Source organism: Zosterops lateralis, assembly GCF_965231275.1.
Source record: "Zosterops lateralis genome assembly, chromosome: 24".
Taxonomy (NCBI): domain Eukaryota; kingdom Metazoa; phylum Chordata; class Aves; order Passeriformes; family Zosteropidae; genus Zosterops; species Zosterops lateralis.
The window spans coordinates 4,210,178-4,228,609 of NC_139784.1; the positions used below are offsets into that span (position 1 = coordinate 4,210,178).

Consider the following 18,432-nt stretch of genomic DNA (forward strand, 5'->3'; position numbering starts at 1 on the left):
ATCGCCCGCACTGCCCGGTGCACCGAGCCCTCGGTGTCCCACCCCCGCTCCGGGCCGCACCCGCTGCCCGCTGTCACCGGCTGCGCTCTGCCTCCTGCGGTGTCCCCCAGGCTGCCGTCGGGCACCCCGAATCCCCGGGCAGCTCCCGCAGGGGAGCCCCGGGCCGTGCTCAGCCGGTCCCCTCTGTCCCCCTGGGGCTGTCACAGACGGCGGGAGAATTTGCCTCGTCTCCCCCCTTCTCACGGGGCTTGGCCGCTCCTCGGGAGGTGCCCGGGCAGGAGGTGCAGGACGGCATCGGGCAGGGCAGGGAGCAGCAGGCGCGAGTCTGAACAGGTGCCTGGGGCGGCCTGAGCCGGGACCCTGCCCCTCCTCCTGGCCCGTGTCCCATCGGTGCCCGGGACCCCCGTCCTGCTCCCGCCCAGCTCCCCTGGGGCAGGTCCGAGCGCTGGTGGAGGGGGGACAGTGGGGTCCGGGGTCAGTGGGCTCGGGGTGCGGTGGGAGCAGCTCGGCACGTGTCTGAACAAGGCTCCCCCGGGGAGAGCGAACGTACGTGCAGGAGCTGGGCCAAAGGCAGACGCAGGGCTCTGGCAGTCCCGCCTGAGCTGACTCACCGGCCCGGCTCCCTCCCCTGAGCCAGCGGCAGCGCGGCACCTCCACACGGTGGGTCCCTGTCCTTCTCTGGGGATAAGAGGGTCTGAGGGTTTGGGGCTGGGGAGCTGTTTTCTGGGTGCAGGATTGGGCCTGGTCTGGTGGTCCCAGTGCCATGGGGCAGAGGATTGGGGCAGGCTGTGGGTGGGCTTTGGGGTCCGCATGTTGCCTCGTGCTGTCCCTGTATGCCAGGGGAGAGCAGGGTGGCCTGGTCTGGGTGCTGTGCATGTGGCAGTGACCCTGAGCACGTACAGAGAGAGGGCAGCAACGCCCTGGCTTGGGCCTGCAGGAGGGAATGAGGGGGTGTTTGTGCCACAGCCCCACAATAGTGGAGGTGGGAACAGGGGTGGAGATGCGGCAGGGGGTTTGTGCAGAGGCTCCTGCCCTGCAGGGCAGAGGGGCAGCAGTGCCAGCAGTGCCAGCAGTGGCTGCAGCCCGAGCCAGAGCCATTGGAGGTGGCCAGAGAGCAGGGATATGCTGGATTTATGGCCCGTCTCATGATGTGTTTATGGTTCGGACGGGGCAGCCGCAGATGCTGCCCAGCCCAGCCCTGCCCTGCCGTGCCCTGCCCTGCCCTGCACAGCAGGTCCCTGCTCTGCATCCTGGTGCAGACAGGGTGGAGGCTCACAGATGGACTTTGCTCTTCGAGGTGGAGCTCCCCGGGGCTCTCCCTGGCACTGCTGCCATGTTTGCCCACTGCCGGGCAGCTCGACAACTCCTTCCCTGTTTGCTCCACAGTCAGCGACCCAACAGGGACCTCGTGGGGGGACAGGGTCCTGCCCTGTCCGGTCCTGTCCTGTCCGGCCCTGGCGCTGCTTTGGTGCTGAGCCCCTCACCTCACGTAGCAGCCACCGCAGAGCAGGTACGCTGACCCCTCGCCTCTGCCAAACCTGCCCCTTATTCAGGGGGGAGCTGAGCTGGAGTCTATTCCCACAGCTCTCCTGTGTCATCGGCAGGGAGCAGAGACACCTGGGCCCTGGCTATGCCGTCCAGCCCCTGGGCTGGCAGGTGTTGCCTCCAGGAAGGTGTTTGTCCTTATGGCAGTGTGCTGGGGGATATAAGGGTTCAGAATGTGTCCCGGGTTCCTAGGGCATCACCTGAACAGCTCCTTCCCCCCAGGCAGGGGCCGGAGAGGGGACCCTGCCGCCCACCAGCGCCGCTCCAGGGAGCCAGGGCGGATGGTGCCTCTCCCCATGGCAGCCAGGCCCCCACGTACCGCCAGCCAAACTGGACACCCCGGTCCTTCGAGAAACCCTCCCCAGCCAGAGCCCACCTGTCTGCCCCCTCCAGCCCAGCCCGGACTCACCTGTCCCTGCCTGTCCCCACAGCAGCCCAGTGTCCCATTGGTCAGACACGGCCACACACCGCGATGCCGCGACCATCACTGGTGGGTAGAGCTGAGGGTGCCAGTGGGTCCCCTGGGGGAACTGGAGTGAGGGGGGTGAGGAGCTGGGTCTACTTTGGGCTGTTCCTTCATCCTGTCCCCATTCTGTGGCCGGAGATGAACCACTGGCCCAGCATCCTTCACCGTACGCCTCATCCCACCCCCGCTGTCCCCAGCGCCTCTCGGCTGGGCAGAGCGTGGCCAGGAGATGGCAGCAGGACCCTGCCCGCAGACAGCGGGGCGATGAGGGGGGAGCAGGACAGAGCTGGGGAAGGGTCCCTGAGTGCCACTCTGCGGGGGACCCCCAATCCCTACCCTAGTGGCTCTGGGGACAGACCCAGCTGGTGGCACCAGCCCCAAACCCCTGGGGGACAGAGTGGGCTGAGGAGTGCAGGAGGCACTCACCTGCCACAGCCCCCAGTGCAGCCCACTACCCCCATATGCCCCCCACCTCGGGCTGACACCGTGTCCCTGTGTCCCCAGAGCTGTGCAGCACAGATGTCCCCGAGGTGGAGCTCATCAGCCTGCTGGGCGAGCAGCTGCCCCGCTACACCCTGCGGGCTGACACCGTGTTTGGCTACGACCACGGCGACTGGCTGCGAGCCTCCCCCGGCCCCCCGCAGCCTGTAGCCCCCCTCACCCCCCAGCAGATAGAGGCCACCCTGCAGTATTTCCGTGAGTGCCCGTGGGCGGCGGGGTTGGTGAGGGTGGTGGGCACGGACCGAGTGCCTGTGTGGAGTCGTGATGGCGAGGACAGCCTGGGAGCTAATCACTGCTAATGGGATTGACGGGCTGGATTTCCTCACCCAGAACATCCCGGGCTAATTCTGGGAGCAGCTTCTGCTGAGCCGAGCCGGATACTGGGAGAGAGCCCCCATCATTTCCTGGGACCCCCTGAGCATCCCTGCTCCCCTGTGCCGTGGCTCACAGGGGTGGGACACTGGTGGGGTTGGCAGAAGGTGTGCCAGTGAATCCCAGGGCTGCTGCTGCCTAAACATGACATCCTGGAGCAGGGCTCAGGGCCCCTGCTGCCAGTGAAGCCCCCAGAGCTGTGGGGATCCCAGGGGAAGGTCCCTGCAGCCCCCATGGCCAGGCAGGGGCAATGCCCATGGCACTGTGGCCCATTCCTGGTGTGAGGTCAGGGTTCAGCGGGGGGCACAGACGGATTATCTCTGCTTTGTTTCTGCCTCTGGCCTGCGCGTGGCAGGGACAGGATTAGAGCAAGGGGCTGGGGGATGGATGTGGGGCAGTGGGAGACAGATGGGGCTGAGGCCTCCACCCACCTGCTCACACCAGGCTGGGCTGGGGGTAAACCTTCACCATGCCTTGCCTTTCCGGCTGCTCCTCTCTCTGTTCAGCAGGTGGTGGGGTGCATGCCCACCCTCAGCACTGCCCCCTGCAGTGACAGCACAAGGGACTGAGCTCCCAGCCCTGTCTCTGTGCCATGGGATAGGGAGGATGCAGTACCACAGCACCCCAGCCCTGCTCCAGGGGCCCGTGGCTCTCAGTCCTAGACTCCTGCAGGTCACAGATAGCCAGGCCTCCAGTGCCACTGGCATGTGCTGGTGTGGAGCCCATGGCGTCATTCCTTTACTGAAACCTTTAAGCTGCCATCAGAAATAGCCCCCTGTAATCTGCTTGCACAGGCACAGGGAGCCTGCCCAGAGGAGCAAATCCTGGGGCAGGGGATTAGGGAGAAGCAGCTCCTGCCTGTCCATGCTGAGACCTGTGCTTGAGTCCTTGGGGTCCCTGGAGGGTGGGTGCCCAGTTGGTGGTGCTGGCTGTGTCCCAGACCTTACCAAGGGAAACACCAGTGCCAGGAGGAGGGAGAGGCTGGGACTGAGGGCACCTGCCCCAGTCCTCACTCCAGAGGGAACTGGTGGTTACAGCCAGATGTACTTGAGGCCGGGATCCCAATGGGCAGGACTCAAGCAGGCAAAGGTGTGTGATGGTGAGGAGCAGCTTCAGCTGCATCCATTCACTGATTGTTTGGGTGCTGCCAAGGAAGGGCATTGGGGCAGGTGATGAGGACAGAGCACGTTGGCATTTCCAGTATCACACCCACGTGGCCTGTGCTACGTGCCTGCCAGCTCCTCCATAATTCAGCACACCATGATTTATTCAGTTTTCCTGCTTCTGTGCTGCTTCTGCACCAGTATGGTTGTGGGGATGGGAGGATGCCAGCCAGGGAGTGTGGGGCATCCTGGGTGGGGCATGGAGGGGGCAGACTCCTACCAGCCCATGCTTGGAGCCAGGGGTGGTGAATGGGGAGGTTGGAGTGGGATGGAAATGCCTCTTTCCTCCTCAGGGACCTGGCAGGTCCCAGCATGGCAATGGGCACTGAAGGTGCAGGGTTTGTGATGTGGATGATGATGGGGAGTCCAGCCCTGGGATGGCAGAGCAAGGCTGGCCAGAAAAATGTATCTTTACCCTTATGGAGATCCCAGCCCTGCATGGTCATGGCTTTGCATGAAGGGCCCAAAACCTCTCCCTGTCCTTCCCAGGGGGCAGAAGCTGCTGTCTATGCATGACCCATAGTGTCAACACTGCCGAGTTACTGCTCAGGGACCCACAGTGTCCCCTCAGCAGTCATCACCATCCGTGGGGGCCTGTGTACCCAGACTCCCCGGGCTATGAGCTGGGACAAGAGGTGGGACACCTGCACCAGCCCCCAGGGCTGAGCAGGATTGTCCTGGTTGGTTCCCCAACAAGGCCCCCGGTCCCAGGGTGCCTTATAGGGATCATCTCCCCGGGACGGCCCGGAATAACGGGGGGAATGGACTCTCCCGGGCAGCCTCGGGCACCCCCCGACCCCGCATCGCCCCCGCTCTGCTCCCGTCCGGCCCCGCCCCCGGCCCGGCCCCAGCCCCGGCCCCGGCCCCGCCGCCGGGGGATGCGCCGGGCAGGTGCGCGGGGACCGGGCGATCCTATAAATAGGGGCGGGAGCGGCCGCAGCGGCTCCGCTCAGCGCGGCGGGGCTGGGCTGGGCACGGCAGGGTGGGCACAGCGGGCTGGGCGCTGCGGTGGGCTCGGCACGATGGAGATCTGGAGCAGCCCCACCGCCTACGATGAGTTGAACGGGAACGCGGAGCGCGGCGGCGGCGCGGACCCCATCGCCAGGGAGCTGGAGGAAGGTGAGGGCGGCCCGGGTGGTCCCGCCCCGGGGATGGGGATGCGGCTGCAGCGGGGCTGGGCTCCCCGCGGGGCTGGTCTGCAGCGGCGGGGGCCGGGGTGTCCCCGGGGCCGGGGCTGGTCCGGAGCGCTCAGGGCCGGGGTCTTCTCTCGGGAGGTGCCCCCACCTGTGCGGGGTCTGCTCCCCACCTGTGCGTTCTCTCAATCCCAGTGTCCCTCGCCATCCTCTGGCCCGGGTTTGCCGCCGCACGGTCCCTTGGGGACCCCCAGGGTCACCCCGACCCTGAGGAGGCCCGTTCCCCATGGCGGGGGCGGCGGGGAGAGGGGCCCTGCCGGGTCTGCGTGTGCCCGTGGGGAAGGGCGTCCCTCCTCCCGTGGGAATGGGGTCCTCCCCTCCCGCATCCCGCCGGACCGGGCCCGAGATGGATGTTTACATGTTTGCCAGCGCTGCAGCCCCCGTCTCCCAGGGCCAGCCGCTCGCTCCAACCGTAATGATGCTCATGCTCTAATTATTTCCAATTAATGGCTCAGGGGCCTGACGAGGTGCACTTGGGGACCCCCGCGGGGAGCGGGTCCTGTCGGGGTGCAGAGAGGGGGGTGAGGCTGTGACTGGGGTTGGCCCCTCTTGCCATGGACGTGTTTGGGGTGCGTGTCCTCTGGGCCGTGGGGCAGCACCGGGGGCAGCGAGGACTGGACGGGACCGGGGTGGCGAGTGGGGGCATTGCCATGACAACACACTCACCATTACACAACCCCAGCTGGGGAGGCCTAATGGGATTTGTGCGGCTGAGCTTCCCCGTTAACCCACTTCGTCTGCGCGACTGGGGGGGTGGCTGTGCCTGGGGACGCGGGTGGGGGCCCCGAGGGCAGCCAGCGCTGCTCTGCCAGGGGAAACTGAGGCACACGCCCTCGGGGCAGCAGCGCATCAGAAAGGGCATGGGGAATACTGTGTGCTGCGGGCAGGGTGCGGAGTACAGGCAGGTCCCGGGCTGTAAGCGGGGTCTGGGGTGCGGGCAGGGCTCGGGGCTCTGCGCCTGCTCCCGCCTCCCTCCGAGCGCACGGCTCCAGCGCCGCCGCCTGGGTGCGAGCCCGGAGCTGCCCGGCAGGAGCCGTACCGGGGGGACCGACGTCTCCGTGCCCGCGCCTCCTCTCGCTGCCAGAGCCCCAGAGAGCAGCGCGGGGAGGCAGAGCTGTAGCTGGGGCCCGGCTGACGCTGGGGTGTTGGTGTGGTGGGCAGCTGCCCGTTCCCGCAGCGTCCTGTCCGCAGCTGCCTCTGTTGTTGTGTTGTGCAGCTGGAGGGGCATCGGGTGGGCGCGGGCTGCAGCATCCCCTCCCCCAGAGAGAAACTAGGCCGGGGGGGATCTGGGGGAGGGGGCTGGGGACAGATTGGAGGGGACGCCGCCTGTGAGCCCGGGTCGACACGGTGCCACCCACAGCTGTTTATGCTGGAGCTCCAGCCTGCTTTCTGCTGGAGATGTCACCTCCCATCCTGTCTCCAGTGCTGCCCTTCCCCGTCCTCCCTCTCTGTCTGTGAGTCCTGCAGTGGGGCTGGCACTGTGCCCGTGCTGAGGTCGTGGGGTCAGCGAGGGGGCCCAGCATTTTTCTTTGCCACCCCAAGGTGCGGGCTGGACTGGGGGTAGGTGTGAGCCCCGTTTCCCATGATGCTGTCACAGCTGTGGGGATCCCTGACTCCCTCTGCCTGGCACTGCGTGAGGTGCCACCCAGCAGACAAAAGATCCTTTTTGGAGACCAGCCTGGGGCAACCTTGGGGGGATAGCGCTGAGCCCCTGGGTCAGTGCTCCCACAGTGTGGGGGTTCACCTTCTGGCCCTCTCCCCCAGTCCTGTGTGCTGAACGGGTGGTCAGGATCACGAAGACCTACCACGATATTGACGCCGTCACCAACCTGCTGGATGAGGTATGTTGGAGATCCCACCTGTGTGAGGGCAGGTGGGACCCTGGGGACACAGGGGGAGGAGAGGAGAGGGGAAGGGATGAGTCCCAGCTGAGGCAGCCCTGCCCCTTGCAGAAAGAGCGGGACCTGGAGTTAGCAGCACGCATTGGGCAGTCCCTGTTGAAGCAGAACCGGAGCCTGACTGAGCGCAATGAGCTCCTGGAGGAGCAGCTGGAATTGGCCAAAGAGGAGGTAACAGCTCCTGGGCACAGGTCTGGGCCTTGGCCCCCTGTGTGCCCCCCTGGGGGCAGCTGTGGGCCCTCAGCCATGTCCTGAAGCTCTCTGTCTCTCCAGATTGCACAGCTGCGCCACGAGGTCTCCATGCGGGATGACCTTCTCCACTTCTACACCACCACAACGGAGGAGAGCGAGCCCACCACCACCCCCTCCACACCGTGAGTGGGAGTCCCTGTCCTGCCACTCACCTGGGGCAGAACTGCCCCTGTGGGTTGGGCAGGAGCCATCACCATCCCTAGGGTAGCACTGGCCACACTCCTTTCCCTCCCTTGGTGGCTGTGGGTCCAACCCCACAGGGTTTGGTCACTGCAGATACCTGGGGGCTGGAGGAGTGGGCAGGGTGTGAGGGGCAGCCCCAGCCTGCCTGCACTGCAGTGCTCAGGCCATCCCTGCTGTCCCCAGGCTGCGCAGGCAGGAGTCCTCAGTGTCCTTGCAGCAGTACTTCCAGTACGACACCTTGCAGCAGAAACTCAAGTGCCTGGAGGAGGAGAACCAGAAGCTCCGTATGGAGGTGAGCAGAGCCAGCTGGAGGATGCCCCTCAGTGCCCACCTATGCCCTGCTCTCCATGGGGGGACCCCAGCTGCCCCCTCAGGGAGACAGGAGGTCCTGCCTGCCACGCTCAGCCCCTCCAACCCTCTCCCCCAGGCCACCAGCATCGCCACTGAGACCTGCCAGTACGAGGACCAGGAGCAGCAGCTGATGATTGACTGTGTGGAGCAGTTTTGTACGTAGGGCTGGGGGGTCTGCAGGCACTGCCCAGCAGTGTGGGATGGGGCTGGGGTTGGGGTGGGGACCGTGCCCCGGCGGTGACAGACCCCGGCCCTCCCGCAGCCGAGGCGAGCCAGCAGGTCGTTCACCTGTCGGAGGAGCTGGCGCGCAAGGCGGAGAACGAGGCGCGGCAGCAGGAGGAGATCACGCAGCTCCTGGCGCAGGTGGCGGAGCTGCAGCAGAAGTGTCGCACGGTGAGGGTCCCCTGCCCGTGCCGGGGGGAGGGCGGTGCGGGCACAGCGCCCTGACCTGGCCGCTCCCGCCCGCAGTACGGCTCCGAGGTGGAGGAGCTCCAGCAGCACCTGACGGCGAGGAAGGAGGTGGAGCAGCAGCTCCGAATGGAGGTGAGCCCGGGGGAAGCCGCGAGTGCCCGGCCTGCCGGGGGGTCCTGCCCCGCTGCCCCCGGGGCCGCGCTCGAGCTGTGCCCGTGTCCTCGCAGCTGCGGGACCTGCAGGAGAAGTACGCGGAGTGCGGCGGGATGCTGCAGGAGGCCCAGGAGGAGGTGAAGAGCCTGCGGAGCCGCAGCCTGCCCAACAGCACCGTCAGCCGCTACAGCGCGCCCAGCCTCCTGCCCGTGGTGAGCGCGGGGGGCGGGCGCAGGGTGGGGATGGGGGTCCCTGCGCTCCCCTCCACTGACACAGCCTACCCCCGTCCCCAGGACTCGCTGGCGGCCGAGATCAAGGGGATGATGAGGAAGAGGACAGACAGCTCCTCCTCGGACTACAAGTGAGCGCTGGTACCGGTGGCTCGGGCTGTGCCCTGGGGCGGGGTCCGGCTCACCCTGACCTGCTTCCCACCCGCAGGACCTGCCAGCGCGTCTTCGACACCGTGAAGGCCGTGAACCAGGCAGCCAGAGCCCGGTCTTGCTCGGAGTCTCCCCACCATGCTCCAGGCTCCAAGCAGTTGTCCGCTGCCCCCTCTGGGGGTGCCAGCACCCCCCACACCGCCTGCTCCGGCTCGGAGGGCGCCCAGTGAGTGCTGGGGGATGCACAGGGGCTGGGCTGGTGGTGACCTGCTGGGCACAGCAGGGCAGGAAACAGCTGGGGCAGGGAGGGCAGGGTCAGGCTGGGCCCGGCACAGCCTGAGGTGCAGTGCAGGACATCCTAACGCTGTGCCCGCCATCAGGGCCGAGGGGGCCGGCGAGGAGTCCCGGGCAGCCCCGGGCCAGCAGGACCTGGAGGCGGCGGTGCAGCGGCTCTCGGTGCGGCAGCAGAGCCACGTCTCCGAGGAGCGCTCCTTCTTCGAGGCCGAACGGGAACGCAAGCTCTGGCGGCTGAGGGATGGGGCGAGCTCCAGTGGCTTCCTCACCCCCGAGGGCAGCGTCGTCTCCACTGGGACCAGCTACTCGGGGGGCTCGGAGCTCACTGCTGCCTCCAGCTTCTCCCTCGGCTCCCTCACCTACTTACCCGACAAACTGCAGATTGTGAAGCCACTGGAAGGTGAGGGGCAGAGGGGATGCAGAGCTACAGGTGCTCTGAGGGTCCAACACCCCCGCCTGAGTTCCTCCCGTCTGTGTCCCCCCCAGGCTCTGTGACACTCCACCACTGGCAGCAGCTGGCACAGCCCAACCTGGGTGGGATCCTGGTGCCCCGTCCCGGGGTGCTCACCAAAGACTTCAGGCAGCTGGACATAGACCTGGAGGAGGTGTACAGTCTCAATGATCTGGAGGAGGATGATGTGGACACCAGCTCCTTCCAGCTGCTCCCTACCTCAACACCCGCCAAAGCCAAGGAGCGCCCCAGGGGTGAGCGTGGGCTGAGGGGACGGAGGGGACGCAGCCCCCGGGGTGGCCCTGTCCTGTCTAGGCTGCTCCTGGCCTCCCCCTGCGCTCCCCCCTCTTGCAGCAGCTTGTCCCCGCCACCCGCCTGTCCCCGCGGGGATGCTCCGCCTGCAGCTGCGCAAGGGCCGTCCTGGGGCCGCTGTGCCGGCGGGAGGAGCCCTCGCCATCGCCCTGGCGAGCCCCTGCTGCCCCCCGGCTGCCTGGAAGGGGCCTGTCTGGGACAGACGGCATCTCCTGGTCTCAGCTGTGCTGGCTGCCCCCTCTGAGCAGGCACCAGACACAGCCGCTGCTGGAGCTGTGCCCCGAGCACGGAGCTTCCAGCCCAGCTTTGGCTGTCCTGCCTGCCCTCCACCAGTGTCCTGCCCCTCTCCCCATTGACCCCTTGTCTCCTGTCCCTTCCAGTGTTCCTCTCTGTTAACAACCTCCCCCAGACCCCGTCTACCTTCACCATCACCACCTGCCACATCCTCCACCCCACCACTGCGATCACCACGGTGACTCCCAGGTAAGGCAGGTGACACCCCGGCCACCTGCACTGCCTGCACCGGCCCCTGGCCCTGCTGTGCCCCCCGAGCTCACTCCTCCTCCCCCATGCCTGGCTCCCTGTAGCTCGAGGAAATGGCAGGCCGGGGGCCACCTGCAGCCCCTGATGTTCTGAGAGATGCCAGCACTAGAAATATCCCCAAATCTGGCTATTGGGGTGTCTGTGTGCCCTGGGCTGTCACCTCACTGGGGCTGGGACTGGCCCCCTCCTCTGCACTGCAGCACCCTGATGGATGGACAGTCTTCCTTGGGTGGGCTCGCCCAGGGCAGCAGCACCCCGGGCAAGGAGCAGCGAGTGCTCCTGGCACTCCGGGAAACCGACACAGCTTTCCTCCCTCCACACTTGGGCAGCAGCCAGGAACTTTTCCCAGCCGGGTGCTGGAGCTGTCCCTTCCTTAATGAGCACCGGTGATTAGCCCTAATGAGCCCCCCGAAGGCTCGTTGGGGGTTGGTTCGAGCTGGAGTTCACTGTTAGACAAAACCCTGGTGTGTGGAAATTGTTTGTGGAGCAGTGACTGTGTCCCAGTCTCTCTTGGCTGCTGAGGAGCAGCCCCCAGCACTCCTCTGTGAGCTTTGGGGTTCTTGAGCAGTTTGCAGCATGGGGGTCTTCTACAGCCCAAGGCTCTTTAGGTGAAGGAGGACAGGGGGTCCTACTCTGCCCTCAGCCCTGCCTGTCCCATTCAGCAGCATCCCCCAGGACAGGGCCCCCAGCTGATCCCCACTTCTGCTCTCTTCCCCTCCAGTCTGTATCATGCCGTCGTGCCTTCTTGTGGGCCCTCTGAGGGGCTGAGCTTCAGCTGCCCCTCACCAGAACAGACTCCCCCCACACTGGCGCTTGGCCCTGGACCCCCGAGCACTCCCATGGGACTCTTCAGGCTCTCGCTGGGGCGAGATTTCCTCTTGGCACCAGGGACTGGATCCTGGTGGGCCTCCTCACTCCACTCCCAGGACCCTCAGCATCCTGAGCCACAGCCCTCCCCTGTGCCCAGGGGTCAGGATGGACCCAGGAGCAGCATCTTCAGCTGGAACCTGGTGGAGAAGTTGCAGCGCCTGGGGCTGGACAAGGTGGTGGCCAGAGGGGAGATGTCCACGGCCCAGAGAGGGGCCTGGGGCACCCAGAAGTGACACTGCTGCAGAGCCCCCAGGCTCAGGGTGAGCCACATCCTCTTCCTCACCCATCCATGGGGAAATGGAGACAGGACAAGCTTCAGCTCCTGGTGCTGGCCCAGGTCCATCAGCACTCCTGGCACCAGCATGGGGGGCTTTGCCCTGGCTGCAAGGACAGAACCCATGTATGGGGGGTACAGGGGGTGCTGGCTGACCCTGTCAATGCTGGGGCAGTATGGACCCTTCACAGGAGCCAGTTCCTGGCAATAAAAACTGTTCCTGCTTCTGCTGAGCCTGTCTGTGGAGCGAGGGGCAGCCTGGCCCATTTGGGGCTGTCCAGATGCTGCAGTGAAGGATGATGCTCAGTCTGGGCCCTGGTGTGTCCTGGGGCAACCCACTGGGGCCAGGGGGCGACTCCTGCACCCTGGGCTGGGCCCCTGGCCAGCACCTGGACCGGACTGGCTTTTACAGGGAATGGTAGTTTAACTCTTTCCTGCCCACTGAATAGCAATAGTAGCAGCACCCACAGCTTGGGATGTTTCTGGGGGTGCATCTGTTGCTCCCCACAGCTGTGTCCCTCCCTCCAAGCTGTGCCCCATCCCCTGGCAAATAAATGTGAATTCACAGAGCAGTTTGTGTGTGCTGTGTTTGCTGCCGAGCGCAGTTCAGTGTCTGCCCTGCGTGTCCCTCTGGGGCTGGGGGCAAATCCCCTCTGCCTGCCCTCCCAGGCTCTCCCCAGCACTGCCAGGAGAGCAGAGGCCGTAGTGCCAGAGTTTTATTGTGGGAAAGGACATGCACTGAGTGTGTCAGTGCTCTGCAGGGCCAAATCCAGCCCAGCAGCTACACAGCTCCAGCCTCATCCTCAGCACTGCGGCGGCCGAAGTCCATCCAGTCGGGGTAGTAGTGGTCGTGCAAAGCCTCGTCCTCATGCACAAAGGCCTTGTGCTTGTTCAGCTCTGCCAGGGCAAAGGCAGCAGTCAGAGCTGGCACGGGGGTCAGGCTGTGCCCCCTGAGAGCTGCCCACCCTGAGCTCCCAGTACCTGTGAGGATGCGGGGCAGGAACTGGGACAGGCGGTGCTGCTGCTCCTGGGACAGGTACTCGGGCCAGTCCCGCCGGACCAGGCTGGGGGGGTGCTGGTGGGGGTCCCCCAAGGCACCTGGTGCCTCTGCTGCTGGCCGGGGTAGGCACAGGCAGGCGGCCACTGCCAGGGCGAGGACAAGACCGAGGCACAGCGGCACCTTCATGGCTGTGGAGAGACTGAGCAGGGGTGAGGAAATGGGCGAGCTGCGGCCCCCGAACTGGGACATGCTCAGCCTGTGGTAAGGGTGACCTGGGCACTCACCCCCAGGCCATGGCCAGTTCACAGTCTTCTCTATCCCTCCCTTGGGTCCCCAAGTCCCCTCCATTCCTCCCACCTTTTCCCTAAGTCTTCTCCATCCTTCTCTCCTGGCTGGTCCCCAATTCCCCTAGATCAGGGTCAAGACAGAGTGATTCACAAAGATCAAGTCCCACTCCTTGCTCCGTGCAAGGATGCTGAAAACTAAAGCACATGGCTAAGAACATCATCCAGTTCCTCCTTGAACTCAAACAGCTGGGGAGCTGGGAGTTCTCGTCCCCAGGGCATGGCCAGTCCCCAGATCCCCTCTGTTCCTCTTAGTGGGTCTCTGAGTTGCTTTGTCCCTCCCATCTGCTCCTCAGGTTCTGTCTCTCACTCTCTCTCCCAGCCGGTCCCCACATCACCTGCAGACAGTGCCAGAGGCCCGTGAGACTCACCTGTGGGTTCTGAGGCTCAGCAGGACGTCCTGGTGGGTGTCCCAGTGGAGTGTCCTGGCGGGTCTCAGTGGGTGTCTCTCCAAGATTGCCCCAGCTCAGTCTCGCTTTTAAAGGCGCTGCTGCGGCTGCCACACCCCAGGGCGGCTCCACACGCATCCACCCACCCCCGGGGGGGCCCCAGGGACCTGTATGTGCTCACAGACACACAGAGATAGACAGACATACAGACAGACACAGACACACAACTGTACAGCCATATCCATAAATACACATATATAGGCACACATGTCCATACACATGCCTGGCCACACATGCACACAGGTGTGTTCATGGCTGGCTGTATATGGACACACGTGAACACAAATCCAGGTGCAGCTACCAGGGCACCGTGCCTTGGCTGCACGTTTGTACAGAGCAGTAGAGCTCTGTGTGCAGCTGAACATGCACATGCATTATTATATAATAGCAACCTCACAGTATAATACACTGCAATGGTGTGTGTATATATATACACACACACACACATACAAACACAGAGATATATAAATAATACAGTAAAAATATAAGATTTCATACAGTATAAAATATAGAAATATATAATGTGTACATTTCTAAAAGATAACATAGTTTATGCATCTATGTAAATGCATCCAGGTATCCATATGTACACATGGGCACAGACTCACAGCTATAGGCATGGACACACGTGTCCACATGAGTGTGTGTTTTATATGGATGATGACTACATGAGGTAATTGTATGTCATGGAGTGATGGAGGGTGTGTGGAGTGGGATGGATGCATAAGGAATACCGTGACATATCTCTCTCTATATATGTATCTACACATATATACATATGTATGTATGTATGTACAGAAACACAGATATATGTATACATATATATGAATGCTCACATAATATACATATATATCTGTTTATAAATACATATGTTTATATGTACATGTCTACATATGTGTTTATACAAATATATATATATATACATGCATACACACACACACACACATATATATACACACAGACACACACCCACACACATGTTGGACTCCATGATTTTTGGAGGTCTTTCTTAGCCTAAATGATTCTGGGATTATGTGTATATATATATATATATGTACATTTATACACGTATATCTAAATGTGTATATATCTAAATACACATTTTTATATATATATGCATATATATACATACATATATATGTTTATAAATAGCAACACATATGCATATATCCGTATAAACACACATGCACAGGTATATACATGTATAAAGAAGTATGTGCACATACATGTATTCTTACATGTGCACGTGTGTCTGTGTGTCTGTCTGTACACACACATGGATGTACTCACACCCTGACACCCACCTGTGTGCACACATTGATAGCCTGTTGTGCCAGGGCTCCCAAGAGCTCTGTGCCCAAAGGGTTTGGGGCTGTTCAGACCTGGGGGCTGTTGGGGCTGTTCAGACCTGGGGGCTGTGTCTGTGTGTGTGTGAGGCCACTCACCAGGACACAGACCCCAAAGCAGCCAATTCTGCAGCTCTCCCTGCACCCCGAGAAGCTTTGGGGTGTTGTGGAAGGAGTGGGCCCTGCTTGCAGTCAGAGCCCCCTGAAGATCCTGGACTGTCCCACATTGGATATTGACAGTTCCTGCTGCCTGTAATGACCCCCTCATCAGTGTATTTGTAGAGACCATTTGTCTCCCTCCTTCAATAAACTCCATGAATGACATCCTGGGCTGGGGCACGTCACTGTCCCATGTCCCCTCGTGTCCCCAGTGAGCCGTGCCGGGGCTCCTCAAACATCCCTGAAACAAATGGCCTTTGGATGGCCGGAAGGCAGCGGCGCCCAGCGCCCCGCGGCATCGATCGCTCGCTCCACTGAGCACGTCGCACGAGGAACAAACAAATTGTTTTCCAATTTCTGGCTTTTAATGGCTCAATCTGGACCAAATGAGCCATCAGGGTGATGGGGGCATGGTGGCTGCTCCCTCCAGGGCCACAGGCTTGGCATCACCTTGACGCAGGTTTGTTACCAGGCCCGTGTGCATTTGGGCTGGACCCTTCTCCAGGCCGAGCTGGAGGATGGACCAAGCACCCCCAGCCCCTGCCTGGTTGGGGCTACCTGTCCTGGCAGTGGCCAAACTGTGGGCAGCCTGGCAAGTCCAGCAGGGAGAAATCAAGGCTGGACATGCTCTGACACACAAGGGGCACAGGAATTCTTGGTGCATCTGCTCCCCAAGGTACAGGCAGGGCTGGAGGTCGCTCCAAGGGATGGGTAGGGCTGGACATCACTTCCAGGCACAAGCAGGGCTGGAGGTCACTCCAAGGAATGGGCAGGGCTGGAGGTCACCTGCCTCCCCTGAGCACTCACAGGCTTCGTGTAATTGCAGCAATTTGGTTTCCAAGAGCAAAGTCTCCGGGAAAGTGGCAGTGAACTCAGTGCTCCTGAGCAGCATGTGGGAGATGAGGGTCATTGTGGCAGTGGATGAAGAGTTCGAACCTGCTCTGGGAGGCTGCCAGGAGCATGAGCAGGTGACCAGGGTGGGAGCAGCCTCCCAGGACACCCCAGCCCTCCGTGCTGCAGGACAGATGGGCTGGGGGCAATGGGAGGGAAACCCTGGGATTCCCTGGGCAGTCTTTGGCATTTCAGTGCCTTTCACACTGCTCTTGTGCTGGAGGCACCTGCCAGCCCCCAGCATCACTGCTGCCCTCAACCAGTGCATTTTACTGAGATGTCATTCTTGCTTGTTGAGCTTGAGCTCAGAAAACAAAGAGAGCACTCAGTCCCTGACCTCTGGCAGAGCCTGACCCGGGTGGCAGCGCCTCTCCCTCCTCCCCAGAGCAGTATTTGGGAAGCAGAAGTGCTAACCCTGCCCTGGAACTTACATGAACACAAGAGCCAGGTCAAGGGTGACGGAGCCCGAGCAGGGAATGACTCAGCACCCACCCACTCCTCTGCTCTCCCTCAGCTCCCGGCAGGAGCAGCAGAGACAACACAAAGGGAACTTCCTCTTCCTGTGCTGGGGCAGAGTGGGGAGCAACCCCCAGAGCAGGGAATGCCACCAGGCCCCTGAGCACTGAGGTTGTAGCACTGCTGGCAAGAGGAGAATGTGCTTTGGCCCCTGGGAGTGACGGAACCCACCACGCACGGGCTTTTGAAAACCGGTTTTATTTAAATAACTTTAAATACATTACAGTAAAACATTAGAAATTAAACCAAAGCCATGTTACTGCACAGGGTGTGAGGCAGCAGCAGTATCACCACAAGGCTCAGCAGCTCCAGCTACAGGGAAGCTCCTTATGTTAGTCCAACATCGAGCCCTGGACACAGGTTTAACCCAGGGGACAGATCTTCCACATGCCTGGTACCTCAGGCTTGCTGGTACTGGTACCTGAACTGGCACCATCTGGCCTCCAGGTCACTCTTCTGTCACTCCTTCCAAGCCAGGCTTCCCCAAATCCCTCTGCCTCCAGGAGCCAGCACTGCCCAGAGGGACAGTGCCATGTCCTGGGGCCTCACACCAGGGCAGGACACGATTCCCCTCTGTCAGGATGGAAGCACAGCTGGACTGAGGAGCCATCAGGACAGGCCGAGTCCCTGGGCTTAGCTGGGAACAGCTGGAACTTGTGGCTTCAGGCTGGATGGTGCCACTGCCCGCGTTACCTCTGGGAAATGAGGGACAGCCAGACGAGATAGCATGGGCTCGTGTCAGTTTATTACATCACCAATTACAACAGTCCAGACTCAACAGTGGACCCAAGATCGTTACATTACACAAACCGGCTGGTTTTAAACTTATGACAAGGGACAGGTGGGAATTTCATGGTAAGGATATCTTCTTGCATAAAGCTCCAGTGGGCCACAGGCACTTAAAACCCGTGGACTTTCAGCTGGTCGTCTTTAGCCAGTCCAATCTGCAAGACAGAAAATGCATTCACAGCATGGGTTGATGCCTCTGCTGCCCATGCCCAGGGACCTGTGTGCATTTAACAAACTCGTGTTTATTTTAGCAAGCAGCAAGCTGAAGGTGTCCTACCTCCACGAGGAACTGGCAGATGTTCTTGCGCTGGTCACCCTGCAACTGAATCACTTCTCCATACTCGGGGTGCTCAATTACAGTACCATTGCAGGCAAATTTCTGCAACAAAGACACAAAAACTTCATTAGCACCACATTAACACTCCTGCTGGGCGTGGCTGCTGCCCCCTCGAGCGCCGAAGCCCCACCTTCTTGAAGGCCTTCACCAGTTTCTTTTTATCGTAGTCATCCGCGATGCCCTGGACTGTGGTGAGGGTCTTCCTGCCGTTGCGCTGCTGGATCCTTATATGGATGTAGTCCTCAGTGCCGGCCGGGAGCAGGTCATCACCCTTACTTGCATCCGCAAAGGGGTCTGTGGGGAGCGCCGTCAGACCCCGCCCCGCCGCGCCATTGGCCACCGCGCCCGCCCATCACGCGCAGAACACGCCCCATTGGCCGCCGCGCCCGCCCGTCATACCCTGGCCCTGCCCCCACACGCCCGCCAATCACGCATGGATCCCGCCCCTACCCCCACCCTATTGGCCGCCGCGCCCGCCCGTCAGGCTTGGGCTCCGCCCCCACCCCCCCGTGGCTGACGCAACCGGGCCCGGAATAGCAACTGCGCCACGGGGCGGGGCCAGGGCGGGGCCCGCGCGCTCCCCCGGCCCCACCGCACAAAGGGCCTCACCGAAGGGCTGGAGGTTCTGGATAGCGGACATACGATACGCTTCCCTTCCCTCGGCGGAGGCGGCGGCGGCTGCGGCGGGGGCGGCTCTGGCGGCGGGAGCGGCTCTGGGCGGAGGATGCTCTCGCGGCGGCGGCTCGAGGCGCTGTCAGGGGGGCGGGACTGCCGCCGACCGCTTATATACCGCCCCTATGTGACGCCATCACGCACGGCGAACGAGGGCAGTGATTGGCCGCCGCGCGGGGCGTCAGGACGCATCGGACGAACGCGGCCGCGCCCAGGCTCGCGCGGGGGGAGCGGGGCGCATGCGCAGGAGGGGGGCCCGGCAGCGCGCGGGGCGGCGCGTGCGCAGTGCGGGGCCTGGGCCGCGGCCGAGACCCCCG

The 18,432-nt window shown here is 62.6% G+C and overlaps 3 protein-coding genes across 3 annotated transcripts; 1 reads left to right on the top strand and 2 right to left on the bottom strand.

Annotated features, from left to right (window-relative positions):
• Positions 1-5,069: 5,069 nt before the first annotated feature.
• On the top strand, positions 5,070-12,091 carry HAP1 (huntingtin associated protein 1; the record flags this gene model as incomplete). The annotated part of the gene is made up of 15 exons (XM_083877679.1): positions 5,070-5,166; positions 7,005-7,081; positions 7,193-7,309; positions 7,412-7,512; positions 7,757-7,865; positions 8,001-8,079; positions 8,187-8,317; positions 8,393-8,467; positions 8,563-8,700; positions 8,782-8,849; positions 8,927-9,094; positions 9,249-9,562; positions 9,649-9,867; positions 10,306-10,408; positions 11,190-12,091. 15 exons carry the CDS (start codon positions 5,070-5,072, stop codon positions 11,569-11,571), a joined length of 2,178 nt encoding a protein of 725 aa, XP_083733805.1. The 3' UTR covers positions 11,572-12,091.
• Positions 12,092-12,393: 302 nt separating this feature from the next.
• Positions 12,394-12,808, bottom strand: LOC310918737 (gastrin/cholecystokinin-like peptide; the record flags this gene model as incomplete). The annotated part of the gene is made up of 2 exons (XM_083877691.1): positions 12,594-12,808; positions 12,394-12,509 (listed from the first exon to the last, which is right to left on the bottom strand). The coding sequence occupies exons 1-2, from the start codon at positions 12,796-12,798 to the stop codon at positions 12,394-12,396; spliced, it is 321 nt and encodes a 106-aa protein (XP_083733817.1). The 5' UTR covers positions 12,799-12,808.
• A 3,688-nt stretch (positions 12,809-16,496) lies between these two features.
• On the bottom strand, positions 16,497-18,189 carry EIF1 (eukaryotic translation initiation factor 1). The gene is made up of 4 exons (XM_083877714.1): positions 18,053-18,189; positions 17,574-17,737; positions 17,384-17,485; positions 16,497-17,261 (listed from the first exon to the last, which is right to left on the bottom strand). The coding sequence occupies exons 1-4, from the start codon at positions 18,081-18,083 to the stop codon at positions 17,217-17,219; spliced, it is 342 nt and encodes a 113-aa protein (XP_083733840.1). The 5' UTR covers positions 18,084-18,189; the 3' UTR covers positions 16,497-17,216.
• Between the last annotated feature and the right edge of the window lie 243 nt (positions 18,190-18,432).

Coding starts and splice junctions, on each gene's coding strand:
- EIF1 (XM_083877714.1), bottom strand. CDS start 18,083: ATGTCCGCTATCCAGAACCTCCAGCCCTTCG. Junction 17,738..18,052: donor CCAGAACCTCCAGCCCTTCG/GTGAGGCCCTTT, acceptor CGCTCCCCACAG/ACCCCTTTGCGGATGCAAGT. Junction 17,486..17,573: donor TGGTGAAGGCCTTCAAGAAG/GTGGGGCTTCGG, acceptor TCTTTGTTGCAG/AAATTTGCCTGCAATGGTAC.